The sequence below is a fragment of the Arabidopsis thaliana genome, chromosome 2, assembly GCF_000001735.4.
Source record: "Arabidopsis thaliana chromosome 2, partial sequence".
NCBI classification, from domain to species: domain Eukaryota; kingdom Viridiplantae; phylum Streptophyta; class Magnoliopsida; order Brassicales; family Brassicaceae; genus Arabidopsis; species Arabidopsis thaliana.
In genome coordinates this window covers 2,118,067-2,139,643 of record NC_003071.7, presented here as the reverse complement: position 1 = coordinate 2,139,643, position 21,577 = coordinate 2,118,067, and the positions used below count along the sequence as shown (strand labels likewise).

Sequence of the window (21,577 nt, the reverse complement as noted above, 5' to 3'; positions counted from 1 at the left end):
TTTTGAGTCTTTGATAACATTGACACTCAAGTTTTTTCAAATAATAAACCTTTAAAACGTTAGACTTACCAAATAATTTAATACACGATCATTTCTCTTATATTGATATATGCAATGAGAGAAGATCTAAAAGTATTGACTTAAATACTGCTTTAATTTATGCTTTTTTTTTTAATTCTTTTCATATGAATACTTTTGAAATCTTGTTCAGTTTATATCAATTCTATATATTTAATCATGAGTCGATAACACTAATTAACTAGATTTTAACCCGCGGTATACCGCGGAGACAATTTATTTCCTTAAAGTTAGTATATATAAAAGTTTACAAATTTTATCTATCTATAAAATATTTTTATTTTATAGTTTACAATTGTTATTAAGTAGCTTCCTGCCAAACCCGTCCCGCCAACCCGTCTCGTAAAAAAAACTATTTATTTTATTAATGTTGATCTTATTTATGATATGTTTATGAATCATTGTCTAAATATTTTATAATTTTGTAGTAATTAATTGCTATCAAATATCTTTACGGTTTGCTGCTTATAATCGAATTGTTATAGTCATAAAAAAAAAGCAATATCAAAAATGATAATTTTGTAGTATTTAAATGATATTAAATATTTTGGAAATTTTATTTTAGTAATTAATCGTATAGTTAATGCAGAGAGATTTTGGAAAGGTAGTTAAATGCAAATATTTAATTCGAAGATTTACTTTCTAATTATCAAAAACAATTATTAAATGCCGGTGGCAGCCACTGTAAATAAGTCTCAACTTGAAGATTTATTTCACAAAGTGGCTGCAAAAATGTATATGTAGATTTCAAATAAACCATCACATTATCAAATAATCGTGCAAGGTTTGATATTATGGTCATATTTTGTATTATTTATTTGGTTTATTTTGTATTATTCTCACATAAAGAAAAAAAAGTTAAAGTGGTCATCGTGTTATAAAAAAAAAAAAAAAGTTAAAGTGGTCATGTTTCATTTTCTTGAATATTATCTACTGGATTTTGTGATATCGAGTAAAAAGTTACCATTTTACTGTAATTTCGATTTTAATGTTTCTATGTTGGCAATGTCAATTAGTTTTGAAAAAATATTCAATATGTTAACCCAAAAATCTTAATGATATCAATTTAGAGTTATATGATGGGACGGGTTTGGATTGATATTATTACAAATTTATAGTATCATCAACCCAAAGTAATAACACGGTTTAAATGTAATTTTAATATTTTATCAGCCTCAGTTTCTTTTTTTCCAGCACTAATAAAAAATTATTAACTTTAATACTAAATAAAAAATTATGAAATCTAATATTATTATATTTACTAATAAAAAAAAATTGCACATCATATAGTTTTGTACATTGAGAAAAATACAAAACAATAGGTTATATAATAATATTAATTAATTAAGAAAATTACAGTTTGATTTTTTCTAGAAAAATATAGTACCGCGGGTTAAAATCTAGTGCTAATTAAGACTACATACAAAGATAAGAGTTATAGAACTACAAATAAAGTGGCATCTAAGTAGAAAACAAAGTAGAATAAATAAAAATTACAAAAGACATAAATTCTTAAACAAAAATATTGAAATGGGCATCAAACACGGAGAGCCTGAACAAACTCCTGATAGATGTCGACAACAAATCTCATCCTAAGATTCTCCACGACTTCCTCAGTTATGCTCTCGTGGCTAACGTATTGGAAATGAAGGTCTAATTAATTATAAGACCACTCTCTCAAATAAGAGATCGATTGTAGTACATTAGGGTCGAATTCCACAAAACTCTCGAATCACACAATAGACTAATAGTTTCGAATAAGCTAAACAAATAAGTAAGAAAATAAAATAAAACAAGAAAGCAAATAATACATTATGAGGATGTAAATTAAGATAATAAAAGCGTCAAGCTTAGGGTATTCTCAGGAAATATATGATTAGTAGATCTAGAAATAGCTAGGTTGTTATCAAACCGTTCTTCATTTTTAATCGTCTTTCTTCTTTTTCGGTCTAAAAACTCTATCCAATAGAAACTCTATAAATTAATACTCGATAAATTAATAAACACGATAAATTAATAAATTTTGCAAGTCTCAAGTCGGGACAATGTAAAAATTAACCAAAATCGATAAGATAATAAGATAATAATTTTTTTGAAATCCCTATGTAAAATTATAGTCCCAATAATATTATAAATTAATAATCATAGATTTTAAGTATATATTTTAAGACTAATTTTTATATGAAATTTTTGTTCAAGCTACAATTACAACTCTTTTTAAAATACAACTAGTATGATCTCTGTTGTACTCACATAACTATTTGCGTATTTGATCCATCATATTTTATTTTGTAAAATCTTTTATTTGAGAAAGTATTGCTAAGATTTGTGTTAGATCTGGGCGTTCGGTTATCGGATCGGATTAGGTTCGATTTTTTCGAATTTCGGTTTGTTTGGATATAGATTCTAATATCCATACGGATAATTATAAAATTCGGATCGGTTTCGGTTTGGATATTTTGGATTTCGGATCGGTATGGATATGATATTTAACATCCGATTGAAACCGAATAACTGATATTAATCCGAACATAAACCGAAAAAACCAAAATATGCAAACCAAAACTGAAATGAGTAGATGAAATGAAACCATAGCAAACCATAAAGTTTTGAAACCAAAGTGAGGCATAAACTATGCCAATACATCAAAGTTTTGAAAGAAAAGTAAACCATAACATCCTAAAGAGTAAAGAAGTAGCAAAATTCAATTGGAAAGTAGTAAAAAAAAGTGAAAGAGAGTGAAAACAAGCCAACAACAGCAACCTCAAGCTTCTTCTTTGTCGCATTCTCAATCTGCACCATGTCCTTGAACTTTGATACAACAGAATACTTAACTTCTTAATCTATGAAAGACATGAATCAAAAACATCAAGTTTAAAACAATTTACCTTATAGCCGACTAATGAATTTAAGGATAAGAGTCTTCTAAGCAGAGTTGCCATCAAACTCTATAATCAAGAAAAACAAGAAACTCAAAACTGTGAACAATTAAAACTATTAAGAGGGAATTAAAATAGAGCATAAGGGATGAATTTACCTTTTTCAATTTTATCTAGCTCAACAATGTCTGCAAGGAACTCTTTAATGGTAACAACAGATTTATCACCTAAGTGATTCGCATTCTTCATCCACTGCTCCGTGCACAACAACACTTCAACCATATAATGAGTTCATCAACTTCTATGTGGCTCTATGACTCGACCACTGATACTAAAAGCACTTTCAGAGTCAACCGATGACACTTGCATTGCAAGGACATCCTTAGCTATTACAGACAAAACTAGTAACCTACCACAATTGAGCTTCCACCAAGAAAGTACTTCCCACTCTGTTCCAATGATAGTTTTAGGATTCTCCACTTTCTCCTTCAAATACACATCTAACTCTTCCCTACCATCATCAACCCTAATCTCATCAACCAACTCCTTATAAGCAAAGCCCATCCTCTCATACCCCATACTATCATACATCAAATCAGAGGGCTCACCTTGGCTAGCCGTAGTCGAAGTCTGAGTGGACTGTGATGATGGACCACTACCACGATGTTTTCTGAAAACGACTACTATACTCCTTAAACAGAGTAGTCAAAACATTGTTGACCTTTTCAGCCATCTCTTTAGCATCAGTAGTATCTTCCCCATAAAGCTTTGCAAAACACATATTAGCAAACTGCATTTTCTTCCTTGGATCAAAGACACTTGCAACTATTAGATAGACATTAATGTTTCTTGTTCCATCCCAATACTTAACAAAATTTCCTAACATAGCTTTAGCCTTAGTTTTCAGATCCTTGTCTAAATTATTGCCTAGTGACACCAAATTCGTTTTTATAGTCACTATCTCACCATAGCACTTATAAGAAGCTACTGAATTAGAAGCAGACACAACCAAAGTATAGTTGTAGAATATGAATTAGAAGCAGACACAACTTTCTGGTCAAATGAATCACACCTTGAAGTTGAAGACCTCACATACTGCACTGCATTGCGTATGGCTGCCACATAATCACCCAATTCAACCAAACCCTCCTTGACAATTAAATTGATTATGTGAGCAGCACACCTCACATGCATACATTCGCCTTCTAAAACAAATGCTTCATTACTCCTTAAGCTGAATGCTTCTGGAAATTTCTTCAAAGCAGAAGTGTTTGCTGTTGCATTGTCCACTGTGATAGTGAAAATCTTCTCTATTCCTCACTCACCCAAACACTCAAGAAGAATCCTTGCTATTGTTGCACCTTTGCGATCCGTAATGTACTTAAATCCAATGATTAGCTTCCTTAATTGCCAAGCAGAATCAACAAAGTGAGCAGTAATCACCATGTAACTAGCAGTCGTAGCTTTAGCTGTCCAGATGTCAGTTGTCAAAGAGACTCTTGGATTAATAGCCGCAATCCAAGTCTTCAGAGATGCTTTCATTCCCACATACATTTTAACAATGTCTTTCGTAGCAGTTCTCCTAAAATGTGGCGCGTAGAGGTTTACCTTGTCGCATAAATGTTTCCAAACCGCGCTTTGAATGAAAGAAAGTGGTAATTCTCCCAGCACAAGCATCTCATTTGAAGCCTCTCTGAAAATCTCCTCTGTAACTTTCCCACTCTGAAGCTGTCCCTGATTGTTGATAACAGTTTGATTTTGTTTCTGAGTCCATGCTTGAAAATGCTTGCAGATTCGAAGATGATTCTTCAAGTTTGAAGTCCCATCTTTAGAATCACATCTGTAGGTTCTGTGACAATAGTTGCACTTGCATTTCTTAGGGTTATCTTCAAATCTCGTTTAATGGTCCCAGACAAACGACCTTGTACTTGGTTTCTTTGACTTAGGTGGTTGTGAAGTAGCTCCACCATCTTCATGAACATCCTTCTTTTTGTTAGTAGCATTGCTTTCAGGTTCAGTCACTTTCTCATTCCCCACATCACTGTTGCTTGGAAATGGTGATGAATCCATCTAAACATAAGAACAATGAGAAGTTAAGAGCATATCAAAGTTTTTGAATGTCAATTTGGTTACAAAATTTCAGCTACAAACAATCAAAAATATACATTCACTAATCAAAAATTTACGCTCACAATGAAAACATACGTTCACTAATCAAAAATATACGCTCACAATGAAAACATACTTTCACTTATTAAAAATATACGCTCACAATGAAAGCATACGTTCACTAATCAAAAATATACGCTCACAATAAAAAATATACGTTCACTAATCAAAAATATACTATCACAATCAAAAATATACTCTCACTACTCAACAAACATCCATTGACACAACAAGAGGATTAGAATCGACAAAGAATTTAACTCCAACATACACATATCATTTTTAAACTTTCGTCAACTGTTACTAAATTAATACACATCTCCAAGAAGTTGTGTTGTGTACGTCGTTGTACTTTGTTAAATGTTAAGAAAACTTCAATAGATCGAATCCCAAACCGACGACTTAGAGAGAACGAAAAAATAATCATTAGCTATATGACTAAATTAATTTAACTGAGTACCAAATTTTTAAAATCCAAACGAAGAATTTAACTCCAACATAACAATAAGAAACAATAATCATTAGCTATATGACTAAATCAATTTAATTGAGGTTGAAATTTTGTCTCTAATGAAGAAGAAGAATCAGAGAACATAGACGATAACTAATGAAGAAGAAGAATTGAAGTTCAAACACATACCCGAGATCGATTACTTGATGCTTCTGATAGAGGCGATTGGGACGAAAGAAAGCTTAAGAATTCCATATTGAAAGATTAGGATTTTATGGTTATAAGCTAGAGGAAATGGATCCCGTATTGCTAGGAAAATCAAGAAGATTAGGGAAGTGGATCGAATCCATATTGTTTGATAGAGAGGAAAATCATGATAAGGGAAGTGGATCCCGTATTGTAAGGGACGAGTAGGGTATAGAAGAAGAACTATTGATTTGTTTCGGATACCCGTATTGCTTCGGTTCGGATCGGATAAAATCCGATATCCGTGGATATAGAAATCAATAACCGTTCGGTTAATTGATCGGATTCGGTTCGGTTTTTAATCCGATTTTTCCGGTTTGGATGCGGTTCGGATTATGGGATTCGGATTAAACGCCCAGGCCTAATTTGTGTAAAAAAAATTGGATTAAGCTTCATGTTTACGTTTACGTTCACGTTAATGTCATAGATATACAGACACAATATTTTGCAGAAAAATAAATTATAGAAGTCAAAGAAAAATAAAAACCTAATATAACTATATATGCAAACAACAGAGCATATAGAAAATTAAATTAAGAAACATTTTAAGAAGAATATAGTATTATATTTTACGTAAATATATATATATATAAATTAATAATTTATCATATAAACTAATAAATATTAATTTATAGGATAAATTATTAATTTATAGGATAAATTAATATCACTATAAATTAATAATATTTTGTGGTCCCAACATTATTAATTTATAGAGTTTCTACTGTAGTTTAAATAATTATTATAAGATAATTAGTAATTTACAACCAATTTAATCATATTTGGAGTGATTGGATGAAACTAAATTACTTGCTATTAGGAGTGATTAAAGCAGATTAATGTTTTGAATTTATTAATATAGAAAGTATTTTTAGGTATTGGATGAAATTAATTATTCTAGTACAACTGATTTGTTTGGGTATAGCTATGTTTCAGGGTTTTGTTTGAATCTAGTATTTTGGTATATTGATACATTTATGTATGATTATGTTTCTGAGTTTTCTGGGTTTTGAAAAACAAAAATTAAAAAAAAAAATCTGGATTTTGTAAAAATCTAGTATTTTAGTATAACTGGTACGTTTACCTACAACTATGTTTCTAGATTTTGTATGAATTGTAGAATTAGTACAATTAGGCAAAACTATGTTTATCGATTAATATATAAACAAAATTGATCAAATGAATAATAATATTCCAAAAATAAAAATTTAATTTAAATATATTAAAAATATGCTCATTTGACCACATGAGAATAGTCATTCTAAAAACAAATTAAATAATAATAAAATTATACTCATAGTTGCATAGTAATACTTGGTTGCACCAAAATAAACATAATAGTTACTTTATTCGATTAGTAAGTATAATCATTTGTTCTTGGCTTTAAATCAATTTTTTTGGGTGGAACCGATTATATTAGGTAATTAAAGTACATTTACTATATACTTATGTAATTTTATGTGTCAAATTATAATTATTGAGGGTATCCATAATTTATGGTTCAAAAACACAAAGTAATCATGAAAGTATAAGGTCATTGATGTAAGTTACCTTACATCATGTAACAATTCAAATTTAGTTGATGTAAAATTTCACTAACTTACAAATAATATGTAACACTATTGTGTAAAATGCACTGTTGTGTATTTAATAGCCCAAACACATCGTTTTGAGGTTTTTATAGTTTTTAAATTTTACATTTTTTGGTAACAGTCCATAAACATAGTTGTACCAATTTGTTCCAGTTGCACCAAAATTTGGATCCGTAAGTTTGCTCACAGTTGTATCCAATGGTATCTAGTTGTCTCAAATCTTTGATCCCAAATTTTTCTATAAAATTCCGCATTCAAGCTACAAATTTCAACTTTTTCAATCATATTTACCAACGTGAGATCTTAACCTATTAAGAAAACAATTCTATTAACTTTAATAACCATTAAAACCAAACAAATTTGCATGTTTATAATTTTTTCAATTCCAATTGAAATTCCACAATAATTTCATTAGTTAATGTTATATCTAATGAAATTTATGTCACATTGCTAATCTAGAGAATATGAAAAAATAAACTAAAATTACTGAATTGAGCTTTAATGGTGGATGGAGAAGAAAAAGAGAGGAGATATGAGATAGGAGAATTCAAAATCTTAAGATAAAAGAGAGAGATCCCAAAATCTAATTGTTTTTTTTTGTAGATAATGAGAGAAAAGAGAGAATGATTTTTATTGGTTTTTTTTCCAAAGAGTGACTGATATATGGTATAAATTATATCGTATAATACAATCATCCAGCAATGGGAACCCATTTTGGAGATGATTTTTATTGGTTACATTTTTAATTTGTTTATAATTTTATTATGGAAAAAGGGGTAAAATTGGTTTTTGATAATATGAAGAAGCAAATGGGGTAGTGAGAATAAATGGGGGTTTTTGAAAGAACGTTTGGAGAAAAAGGGGGTGAAGAGATTAAAGTCCTTAAATAAATAAGGGTAAAATTGGGTTTTCGATCATTGAATAATACCCTTTTAGTAAACTAGGAAATTGTTAAGTTAGTATGATCTGACATTGAAATTCTAGTTATTTGTTTTTTTTATAACTAAAATTCACTTAAACATAAAACAAGTACGGAAGATTCCATAGTAAATATGAATTTATATTTTCAAATCATTCATTTAGTTTGTAGAATATTTTCTAAAAATTCATATTCGAATAACATAATATTATTCTATTCTAATACAAATTATTCTAAATCGTTTGAATACATCATTCTTAGTTCCTATGATCATAACAATAACAGTAATGGCCACGCGGCACCTCTACATCTAGACATTGGCAATAAGGAAATTGTTTTTTTCCAAGGCTGTCTTCGCATAATGGAGCATCAACACAATTTCCATCCATAAATCTAACAATGCTATCCTTTTTCTTCTTGTTCTCAACTGTGTTAAATCAGGAAAATGTTGAATTGTTGAGAAAACATGTTAGATAAACAATTTATTATGTAACAAATTGTGGAACATATTTTGCTATTAGCTATGATCAATATTTTTATATTATCCGAGTAACTGATCAAAATCTAAAGAAGAAGAATATATTACCTTCGGCATGACTCATAACAAAGAACACGAAAATACATAAAACCACCAACGAAGTAGCAGACTTCATAATTAAAAAAATTGATAAAATATTTTATACGTTTTCTTAAATTTCTTATTTTTTCTTGATCTAGTAATGAATACTGAGGAATGTATTCAACTATATATTTTGAATTATTTTTGGGTAAAATTAGGAAAAATGCTACATTTGTTATAATATCCTCCCAAATCCCACTAAAAGAATGATATTTGAAATTTTATCTTCTAATGAAGAGAATCTTCTTTATATACCACTTTAGAGTCAATATATATCCAATGCTTAAATGGATGATTGGTTGGGTTGTAGTTGTACATTTTTATGTTGTAGTGTTTTTGCTATATATGTGCTGGCAGTAGCTGTAAGTGTTTTTTCTGTATCTATCTTATTATATAAAGTTGGATAATCAAAGTTGCTAACTCAGGTGATCGCGACACCTCTCAAGTTTATTGGTATGATATCGATATATATCAAATCTAATTTTGTTAATATATATAAAAACAAAAATATAAAAGTTGCTAACTCAGGTGATTGCGACACATGTCAAGATTACTAATAAGATATCAACACATGTCAATTTTGTTTTTTAATATTTAAAAACAAAAATACAAATCTCCTCACTCTATCAAAAAATATATATACATAAATCAAAAGAATTTTACCTATATATTTTAAATAGAAGTAAATGTTCCTTATTTTATTTTTAAAAAATATTAATAAGTGTTCTGATATTTTGAATATATAGATATTGTTTTTGATTATTTATGTATGTATTTCTTTCGATAGGATTAGGAAATTATCTAATTTTGTTTTCTAGAGTTACATATAATTCATAAATATAACGGATTTTTTTAACAAAGACCCGACAAATATATCTATATATATATATATATGTGTGTATTTTGTCAAAAACAATTTCTTTTGTTTTGTATAGATAACAATCTAGAATATATATGTCAAAAATAGATAAAATTATGTGATTTATAGATAAAAATTATAATGTAAAAACTCAATAGCATCGGAGATGAATGTGAATTAAGTGTATTCATGTTTGAGTAAGACGTTTAGGACAAGTTACTAATACTCAAAGTCTAAGTCACATAGAAGTATTAACTTCATAAATAAATAAAAAGTAACTTATTTGATTTAAGAATATTTAGAGCGAGTAGATTAATTGAGATAAGAGTTAGAGCATTAAATATTGAAAAAGTGTGTTAACGGATAAAAATTAGATTTTTTTTTTACCAGTGGACGAATAAGATTATGTTGGATGTATAAGCTCGATTTTGCATGAGACTTTGATTAATGGCATATTAAGAGGTTTATTAGTCCACAAAGAGAATTTCGTCAAGCAGATTTACTATCTCCGTATATTGTGTGTGGATATATATATATATATCTATATATACATTTTTGCAACACTTTTATGAAATAAATCCTAGAGTTTGAACTTAAAATTTAATTATTTAGATTTAAAAATTTTAAAACAAGATATTGAGGTCAACAAACATTGCCAATCGGAAATTCTCCATGTTTTCTAACAAAAATATCTATTCCGAGATTTTTTCTATCAATTAATTACTCCCAATAAATATTTTGAAGATTTACTCAGACGTTATATAAATTAGGTGTATTCACCAGAGCCATACAAAACTTTTTTTAATTACTCTCATATTTTTCGTTTTTTTTGTATACTCAGTGTACCCCTACTAAACGTTACAGAAAAAAACGTAATTACAAAGAATGTCACTGCCACGTCAGAAATTGCTGATGTGAATTAATGAACTCAGCTCTAAGGCGATACAACGGCAGTTACGGCTGAGTTAAGGTATGTTGCAGCTGAGTCATGAGAAAACGACGGAATTATGAGTATAACTCAGCCTAAGTTACGGTTGATTTAAAAAATTTGTCTGAGTTATGCGATAACCAAGCCTACATGACAGCTGAGTTAAGGAATTTTGTTTGAGTTATAAGAATTTCGGGCATAACCCAGACAACGTTATGGCTGCGTTATTAGAAAACGGCTGACTTATTTCCTTGACACGAGTAAGTTACTTTTTTCCGGCTGGCTGGGTTATGAAGGACAGCTTAGTTATGGGATGATGTTACGGCTCAGTTATGATCGAGTGTCATAAATCAGCCGTAAAGAGCTGGATTACCGGATAACTCAGCCTAGTTACGACTGACTTAGGTGCAAAAGATTAATTACTATAATAACATGCAGTTACAGCCGAGTTATTAAACGTTACGACTGAGTTATTTGAGGTACGACATTACACGGCTGAATTAACTTGGCATTTATTCGTTTTTTAATTACTGTAATAGTATTCATGTTGCGACTGACTTATAGATTTGTTTGATGGTTGAGTTATAAGGCAAATTTTACATGTTCGTTTGGTGGCTTACTTGCCACCTCATCAATTCAAAATGACACCGACTGCAATATTCCATGTCATCATTCCATGTCAGCAGCATCAATGGAAAGACGAAACGTCCCTAGCTTTTTTAACTCGTCTTCTCATTCATCTTCAATTTCTTTCATCTTCTCATTCATCTTCAATTTCTTTCATCTTTCTCTCGATATGGCTAATCCGGTTCCGGTCATATTTGTTTCCGGTATTTGGTTTAAGAAACAGAGATTCGTATATAATCTCGTCGAAAGAGGGTGTAGAGTTGTGCAGCTAGAAGCGAAAACAACGCACGATAGGCTTTTGAAGTTGGTGCTCGGTGATTACGGATTGAATCAGAGGACCCATTAGTTAAAGCTGAGTTACATGTTCTCCAACAAGACTCTGAAAAATATGCCGCTTGATACTCCACCAGTTTTTGTCTCTAATGATCAACAGTTGCAATGTTATCCAAGGTTGATGAAAATCGGCCACCTACGTCTTTGTGTGGAGTTTACGGCGAAAGAGCCAAGGGGTATTAGTCGGAAGGACGGATCCAGAGGAAGGATGAAACGGCCAATGGGTTCTGACTCAAGAGTAGAATCTAGATTCGAAGTTCCGGGTAGGGGGTTTGAAGATTTATGTTACCATTATCAAGACGATGAGGCAAGTGACGATGAAGCATGTAACGAAGAAGCTGCTGACGAAGAAGTAGGTGACGAAGAAGAAGAAGATGATTTTTCTAGCCGGTTTGATGTTTTCGACGACTCTGACGGTGTCTCATCAGATGATGATAACTTTACTGTATACGGTGAGCCTCAGAAATAAAGATGAAGATTCACCGTAACTTCCTCCTAAGAAGAGAACTTAAAACATTGAAACGATCAGATCTTCTAGGAGGTCGGTTGATTCAAGGTTGGAGCTGACTACGCTAACACTCGCTGTAGGCCAACGATACGGTAGCAAACGAGTTGGAGTATCGACTCAAACTTCTTGTGATAAGGAATGGATTTGATTTTGATGTACCAATATCAAATACGACTACAATGGTTTACGATTGCTGGGTTGATGGATGTCGCTGGAGAGTTCGTGCATCTACACAAGGGGATGAGCCTTATTTTTAGGTTTGTATATATGATTCGGAACACACATGTTCTGTGACGGAATGTTCTAATCGATCCCGACAAGCAACACATGATATTTTGGGAGTTCTTTACAAAGACTATCTTGGTGACGTTGGTCCGGATGTTAGACCAAAACCTGTCAGAATAATTATCAATAAGCATTTTAGAGTATAGGGAATTCCAATGTTTCGGCTGACTTACTGATTATTGTTTGGCCGACTTATATATATATATTACGGCTGACTTATAGATATATTATCGCTGACATATAATTACATTCTGGTTGAGTTATGACCCTTTTCGGCTGACTTAACATCACTTTGTGGCTGAATTGTATTACATTTTGCCTGAGTTATAAATATATTATGGCTGACGCTAAGGTTATTGGAAGTCATACAAGACGCTAAGGTTTGCAAGGAAGCTCAATCTGGGAACCCCTGATAGTAGTTTTGAAGAACTGCGTTCTTACCTATACATGATAAGACGGGCAAATCCGGGTACAATCACGCGTCTTCAAATTGATGAGAGCAGAAGATTCAATTATCTCTTCATTGCTTTTGGTGCCAATATCGATGGGTTTCCTTTCATGCGCAAAGTTGTTGTTGTCGACGGTACATTTCTCCATGGTAGTTACAAAGGGACGCTTCTAACAGCCCTAGCTCAGGATGGTAATTTCATATTTTTCCGTTAGCTTTCGGTGTAGTTGCACTAAAAATGATGAATCTTGGCGTTGTTTTTTACTCAACTCAAAGTTGTTATGCCTGACGCAATGGATCTGGCGATAATCTCGGACAGACATAGTCAATAAGGAAAGCAATTGGTGAAGTGTATCTGTTGGCTTCTCGTGGAATTTGCACTTACCATTTGTATAAGAAAATTTTGGTAAAATTCAAAGGAAAACAAATGTTCACTCTCGTGAAAAAAGCGGCAAGGTGTTTTAGGCTGCCTGATTTTAGTGACGCGTTCAACGAGATTGAAGAGCGTGATCCTGACCTACATGGAGACCTCTAAAGAGCGGGTGTTGAAATGTGAGCACGTGTTCATTCCCCCGGTGAAAGGTACAATTTAATAACTACAAATATAGCGGAATCAATGAACAAAGCACTGTCAAAAGCCAGAAATCTTCCCATAGTTCGACTGTTAGAAGCGATACGGACTATGATGACAAGATGGTTTGCTGAACAGAGAGAGGATGCGAGCACGCATCAAACTCAGCTCACGCGTGGTGTTGAAAAACCGTTACAGGTAACTCAGCTGTAACTGTGTACATAAGTCAGTCGTAGGATGCCCATAAACCAGACATTATGGGCATAACTCAGCCATAACATATCTGTTTTTTTATTCTTTTCTCTAATATGCCCGTGTCACCGCTTCAAGACTTATGGATGTACAAACGATTGATGCTTTCCGCATACAAGTAGCTTATGGAACATCTTTGCATGTTGTACATGTGGATGCAAAATAATGCACATGCCATCGTTTCGACAAAGAGAAATTACCATGAATACATGCAATCACAGCTGCAGAGCATATGGCTTTTACTCTATCAAGCCTTATGGTTTCCTCCACATCTTCATCAGACTCAGGTAGCATGCGATTGTCTTCAACTAGTAACTGGTCTGTAATATCAAATATAGAATCATCATGATCTACCTTCCCACCGTCAATCTTGTCAGTTTTTTCCTTGACTTTCTCAACTCTATTGGGGACAGAAGCAACATCTTCTATCTTCACATTAGTATCAGGTGTTAACATTCTTAGTCTCACCTTTGTGAGTGGAGCAGGAGGAAGCGCCGCTGCCTTTCTTCCTCTTTTCTTTTTGGCGGCTGGCTCTTTGACGGTTGGCTCATTTACGGTTTTCTCTTTAACGACAGCTTTCTTTCTTTGAATCTGCCTTCGCTTTAGAATTTCTCCTCGCCAACGTCGAAGTGCGTAAAGTCCGGGCACCAGGAGACTTCTCAATGAAATCAATATCAGCTTGGTTTACATCAGTGGTCTTAACAAATTCGCCATCAAGATTCCTACTGACCCCACATCCTTCTCTACCACCAAATCTACAACTTCCTTTGACTGCATAAACGTAAAGATAACTCAAGCATAAAATAACGATAACTAAGTCATATGTATAATGATAACTCAGTTGTAACTAAATAAGATAATAATAACTCAGCCGAAAGTAAGTAAGATAAAGACAACTCAGCCGTATAACATAACGATAACTCAACCATAAGTAAATAAAAAGTTCTAACTCAGCCAAAAGTAAACAAGGTAAAGACAACCCAGCCGTATAACATAATTATAACTCGGTCGTAACTTAATAACATAACGATAACTCAGCCATAACATAATTATAACTCAATCGTAAGTAAATAGCGTATTGATAACTCATCGGTTAGCTTACCTGAGGAGGACTAGTAACAGATTAGTTATTTGGAGGTTTTCGTGGACCTTTTGGTGTTTATTGATTTTGGGTTCGAATCATTTCTTGCTCCTCAGCTATTAAAAACATATCTCTAATTTTCACTCTAGAGAATAATTATGAGTCAGCTTTACCACTTTGGCCAGAAGGCCTACCCCAATGGCCTTCAGATGCTCTTTCATCTATTTGACCTCATTCTCAATAGATCCAAACTTGCTTTCAAACTTTGCATCAATCATCGCTTATACTTGATCTCCAATCACCTCCAGACTGGAGGACATTTCTTTGATGCTTGTATCAACAATGTCAAACTTTGAGTTTAAGGGAGAGATTAATTTAGACACCACATCCACGAAGGAAACATCTTCCCGAACATCCTCCTCGTCCTCGTCCTCATCAGATTCACCATCTACTTTTTTCTTCTTCTTCTTCTTCTTTTGTGCATCTCCTCCACCAGATTGAACATCCTCACCGTGAGAGACTTTCTGCTTCTTTGCGGGAGATTCAGACACAGCCGCTGCTTTATCTTTTAAGTTTTTTTTCTTCTTCTCATTCCTCTTCACATCCCAATAACCTTTAACAAACTTATCCCCATGTATGTCTTCGATCAAGTGATCAAGTGCTGGGTATTCTAGCTACTTCATCTGACCAAGTATGAAACAGCTCGCTTACATCTACAACACAAGAGATTATAAAACTCATCAGTATGTTTAAAGTCAGTTATCAATAAGTATAACTCAGCCATCGCTCAACAATAATTCAACCATCACTAAACCACAACTAAGTCATTGCTAAACTATAACTTAGCAATTAATAAACAATAACCCAACAATAAAAAAACAATAACTCAGCCATCAAAAAACAATAACTCAGCTACCAATAAACAATAACTCAACCATCACAGAACATAACTCAGCCGTCACAGAACATAACCCAGCCATCACAGAACATATCTCAGCCATCACTGAACATAACTCAGTCAATAACTATCATAACAGAGCCAAAACCTTACCTCAGCACCATACGCTGTGATATCTTCAGTAATGGCCGATTCTATTGTTGCACGGGTACGGTTGCCACCCTATGTAAGCAACAGAATCTCATCCTCTTTGACTACGTTCCCAAATCGCTGTCCAATGGTGTTGATTGAATCATACGCCCAAGCCTGTAACACGAAAGTCGTATCCCTGATGGTGTACGACTTGCCAATAGGCCTCAACATCTTTATAGAAACAACAAGGGCTTAAAATGCTGACTGACCCCATGGATAAATCTTCATGGCTTCGTCATCAAAAATCTTTTGGTACTATCAAATGGTATTCTAGAGTTAGGATGCAAGCCATAAAGTTCATTGGCTAGAAGAGTCAATAACCCAAACCATCTACGCTTTTCAGGAGGCCATGCTCTGCACACTACTAAGCCTCGCCTAAGTTCATCTAACTTAGGACCTTCACCGGTAGGCACACCCAATTCCCTGAAGAACGTTTTGTAGTCCGCTTCAAGCTCAAACTGTTCTGTAGACAGTGGATCTGTGTTTAACTCCTTCTTCAGTATTCTTAACTGTCTACATAGTAGATAATGTACAGTCTTACCAGACCAAACAAAATGGCTATCAACTAGCTAAGCAATTAATCCAAGAGGTGTCTCTTTCATTTGATCCCATGTATCTTGTCCTATTGATTCTGATCAGAGGGAAATCTCCCATCTTGATGTTGTGATTAATGGCTTTAGCCTCCAGATAGAATCTTCCTCTTGGTAAAGTCTTGGAGGGTAATCTCTTGCTTGGTCTTCAGACATCTGATAAAGCATAAATCAGCCGTAAGCATATATTAACTCAGCCACAACATAAAACAAACTCAGCCACATATAACATAACTCAGCAAAACATAAACCAAACTCAGCATAACAAAAACTCAGCCAATACATAAAACATACTCAGCCACAGATAACATAACTCAGCCAACACATAAACCAAACTCAGCCATAACATAACAAAAACTTAGCCAAAACATAAAACAACCTCAACCACATCATAACAAAAACTCAGCAATGGATGTAAGGTTAAACCACAACTCAAACAAAACGTAAAACAAACTCAGTAACATATGCATTGATAAACCATAACTCAACCACATCATATAACAAACTCAGACACAGATGCATTGATAAATCATAAATTAGTCAGCAAACAAACAGTAACTCAGCCATCGAATCAATTAGATCTAACAAATCATACACCATATGTCAATAACCGGCGCCGAAAACCAGGCGGAATAAACATCGTTAAAAACCATCAATAACATCGCGATAGTTTTCGGAAAACGGTTTCAGTGACGGAAATCACTTGCTATTGAATTTAGATGTCGGATTCTTGTCGGAAAATTCGAAATAAAGTTAGGATATAGACTTACCGCAACTTAGACAAGTTCAGTTCAAATGCGACTTGATAGGTAAGTGACTTTACTAAACTAGAAATGCGACTTTGCCGTAAGAATTTCGGACAGCACAGACGAGAGAAAGAGAAAACGACAACGAAATTAGGGTTCAGGAATCGTTCCCGTCGAGAGAGAGAGAGAGAGCGACAGTTTTTTTTTCCGTTGATGAACAGTAATGTTCAGGGGAAAACCGAAAGGTTTTTGCGGGTTTAGATGACGTGGATTATCTGAGTAATGACGTGGATTGATGACGTGGATAATCAAATTTTTTTATTTATTTTTAATTAAAACGAATTAAATAATAATATTTAATAAAAATGAATTAATATTTAATATTTAATAATATTTACACAAGTGCTAAAAACATATGAGTAATAAAAAAAGATGTATGATATTTTAGGAATAAACATACAATTCTATGCTATCTGAGTAATTAATTATAAATATTTTCCAATATTTCTTCTCCTTGATATCTTTTTAAAAATTGATTTTAAGAAATAAAGTTGTGACTGAAAATTTCAAATGATGAAATATTCCTAAATACTAACAATCTTGAAGAATTCATCCCAAATTCGTATCAGAACCGAATATTTTTCCCCTGTACTCCAAGCCATTTATGACCTATTTTATGAGCCTATAAATACTTTAAACCTTAACGTCTTCTATAATCATCAAACACACCAAAGTCACGAAGAAGAAAAAACTATAGATGAAGATACAATAGTTTGCGGAGTTAGAAATTGTGTCTCTAGTGAAGATAGATGTCAATGGGAGAGATTGTTGCAATAGTTTGTAATAGAGCTTCTAAGATGTTGTGTACGGGAACGGTTGTGACGGCGACGGTGAGATGTTGGTGCAACGGTGGGTAATGGAGCTTCTCAGCTGTGTGGATCACTCGAGGGAACTGTGTGACAGTTGCGCTGAGATATGGGTTGTGACGAAGGATACAACAAAATGCGCTTGCTTTTGTTGGTGATTGGTGAGAGAATGGTCGGAGAGAAATATTTTTAGAGGGTGTTGTGGATATGGCCAAATGTGCTTGCTTGTGTCGTAGGTTAGACAAATGAGTGAAGAAATAATCTATACTATTAAGAGAGAATGAGGGGCAGACAAATCATAAGCCATTTAAGCCACTTTTAAATATCACGTTACAATAAAAACTCAAACAAAAAAAAGTAAGGGTTCCTTGCATCATCAAAGCCGACCTGAACCGTGATTAAAACCGACCCAAGTAAAGATATGCGGATCCTGCAAAATGAAAAATGGGCTATTCACTTGTTTTGGTAATCTAATTAATTCTACGTAATGGACTTCACGGGTCAAGGCATAAGAGATGTTCTCGAAAATATGGGTGTTTAATGTTGAAATTAATAACAAAGCCGAATTAGATTCAATCACCTAAAAGATATTTCTATAATAAATCTTCTGAATAGTAGTAAATAAAGATAAATTTTCTATAACAAACAAAATCATTTTTCCGTATATTTTGATAAGTGAATAAGGATAAAAAAAAAAAAATACGAAATCATTTAATAGAAGATACCAAACATAACAGAATCTATAAATTCGAATATTAACTACTCAAGCAAATATAGTATTGACGCAAACAACGATACGGATTCAGTTATTATATTTACCAAATATAACAATAACTATATATTCAAATCCTAACGAATCGAGCATATACCTTAATTATTTATTTGAAATCCCGATTTGCAAATATATTAAAAAGATTTTAAGTTTAACCCTAAAAATCTTTAGTCGACCTTCTTTTCCTATAAATATGCAAGTCTACTAACAAATTTAATACTCACTAAGCTCTCAAAGTCTCTCTCTAATCGTTTGCTACTTTGTTTTTCATTTCTAACAATGGTTTGAAATCTTGGTATAACCAAATTTTGCTGACATTACTAGATTAGATATTAGACTAGATTAACACTCTCCTTTTTTTTTCTTGGGCAAAAGATTAACACTCTCCCTATTATAAATGTTTATATATTTGTCACGTATGATGATGTATGTCTCTATTGTCATTCCTCTAAACAAACATTCAAGATGATTCAATAAGACAATTTACCTTTGTTGAAGATACTTCTCAGTTCTCAAAATCAGTTGCTCATACCAACATTCTTCCGTAGATGTCTCTCTTAACATTGTGATGGTTTCTGTATATTCAAAAAAAAAACTTGAAACAGTGCTTATGTGATTTTACAAAAATGAACAATCAAATCTTTAGTATACGTCTTCAACTTTGAAAAAAACTAAGCAATATTCATTTCTACTCATTATTTACTTTTTCTTCAACCATAAGAGAGTGCATTGATCAAGAGATGTTTTTCTATTCATAATCGTAGCACTAAGACTTAGAAGTTAGACAAGTTTATTATCAATTTTAATCGTAAAGTCCCATTGCAAAATCAATTTTAATGGATAGCTAGAGAATGCAATTGGAAAGAGATTTTCAAAACTATGAATGTCATCATCAATATCAAATAGAGGAGGAGCATATCGTCATTCTCTCGAAACCAAATTCGAAACAGCAACACAAATTTGTGGAATGTGTCGAGAAATATTTCTCTGATAAACCTTGAAACACTTGCAAATAGTAAGATTAACTGGTAAACTTAAGTATGTGATGATAACTTCGTTAGTTGACATTCATAACCATATCAATATATGAATCGATGAGCCATCAATATAATTTACAGATTATGAATCTTGCATAAACTGAAGAAAATCAAACTCGAGACAGATATTAGTTGAAAACGCTGGATAAAAAATCAAAATCGTAATTGCTTACTTCGGCCCGGAATCTGGATATCGAAGCATGCAATGTATCAATTCGAAGTCAGCAACCGATTCAAACAAATCAAAGCATGCAAAGTACAAAACCAATGCAAAGTGAAAATAATATGATGCAAATTCAATTGACAATAATTACCCATAGAGAAGATCAAGCTTCTTGAAAACACTATTCAAAAAAAAAAAAATCACATATTGGGATTTCATGAGCAAGGTTACCTTTTTATAAACGGACACGGTATAGAAAATCTACATGAGATTATCCAATTATACTAAAGTCGAGCGATGCTCTTAAATTTGTTCGGTGTATGTTTTTTTAAGATAAGACAACAATGGTTCTACAATGAAAAGAATGTCCAAAAAATAAAAAATATATACTTTGTTAATATTCAATGAAACAGAAATATAAATGGGTTAAGGATAATGTATATTTGCGTCATTATTAACCTCTAATTTGGCCCAAAACAATTCAGTCACCAACACTAATGGGCCGGTGAATAACATTTATTTGCAAAACCATGTTTTCAATATCCAAATATTAATTTATAAAGAATATATTATGTTGCATTACCAAATATTTAATTTACAATTCTCTTTATTAAATTCCATACTATTTTAAGTTATAACTTTTACACACCTAACTTCTCCAACATATCAAATTATTTGTTATGCACCAAACTACATATTTTAATAAACACATAAAAATTATTTTTGGCTTACGCTAAATTATTTTTAAACTATAAATTCAATTCTTAATTTATAACTAATTAAACATAAAATACAAAATTATGTACCAAAGTATGTTTTAGGCACAAAACATAATTTCTCAAATATTATGATATATACACTATTATATAATTCAGTAATACAACAAAATAATATATTAATACATTTTTATGCAAACAAAAACGTATATAAACATACCACCCATACAACCAGGTATCAATTTATTTAATTACTAATATCATGGTATAAATTCTATTCTCTAATTCCCAAAACAAAAACAGAAAAATGATTTCTTAAATACTTCTTAAAATTTAAAACTTGAATATATATTTTATACAATACATATTTTAAAATATAAAATCTCGCACGTATATGCGGGTTGCCAAACCACATGTTAGTTTTGACATGTTTTCAATCAATAAATGCACATTTTAAAAACATATACTTAAATAGTACAATCAATAAATCTAACATTTTAACCGTTTGCTATAGCACTTAACAACACACATATATTATAATATATTGATATTAAAAATTTGACAAAACCATAATATTAACAAACAAAAAAAATTTACTCGATAATATAATTAAAATTTCATGGTACAATATCTTTCAAAAATCCAAAGTTTTGTATTTATTTATCAAAACTTAACATCCAGGCGAAGCACGGGTTATCAATCTAGTATTAAATATTTTGATTGGTTTGGCGAATTATGTTAGGACCTATTTT

The 21,577-nt window shown here is 32.2% G+C and overlaps 1 protein-coding gene, 1 long non-coding RNA gene and 3 pseudogenes across 6 annotated transcripts; 2 read left to right on the top strand and 3 right to left on the bottom strand.

Annotated features, from left to right (window-relative positions):
* Window positions 1-2,872: 2,872 nt before the first annotated feature.
* On the bottom strand, window positions 2,873-5,060 carry AT2G05700 (annotated as a pseudogene; the record flags this gene model as incomplete). The annotated part of the gene is made up of 1 exon: window positions 2,873-5,060.
* Window positions 5,061-11,536: 6,476 nt separating this feature from the next.
* AT2G05690 lies at window positions 11,537-14,051 on the top strand (annotated as a pseudogene; the record flags this gene model as incomplete). The annotated part of the gene is made up of 1 exon: window positions 11,537-14,051.
* Window positions 14,052-14,158: 107 nt separating this feature from the next.
* Window positions 14,159-16,681, bottom strand: AT2G05680 (annotated as a pseudogene; the record flags this gene model as incomplete). Its single annotated transcript has 1 exon — window positions 14,159-16,681.
* Window positions 16,682-18,389: 1,708 nt separating this feature from the next.
* Window positions 18,390-20,457, bottom strand: AT2G05655 (uncharacterized protein). Of its 2 annotated transcripts, none has more exons than NM_001335286.1 (3): window positions 20,341-20,457; window positions 19,397-19,484; window positions 18,390-18,567 (listed from the first exon to the last, which is right to left on the bottom strand). In NM_001335286.1, exons 2-3 carry the CDS (start codon window positions 19,471-19,473, stop codon window positions 18,468-18,470), a joined length of 177 nt encoding a protein of 58 aa, NP_001324855.1. In that variant the 5' UTR covers window positions 19,474-19,484; window positions 20,341-20,457; the 3' UTR covers window positions 18,390-18,467. The 2 variants fall into 2 exon arrangements, with proteins under 2 accessions (NP_001324855.1, NP_001324856.1); NM_001335287.1 differs by lacking the exon at window positions 20,341-20,457 and adding an exon at window positions 20,261-20,289 and having other exon boundaries at window positions 18,428-18,567.
* Window positions 19,136-19,423, top strand: AT2G04945. Its single transcript, NR_140052.1, has one exon. It is a non-coding gene; the product is annotated as an other RNA (long non-coding RNA).
* Window positions 20,458-21,577: the final 1,120 nt, after the last annotated feature.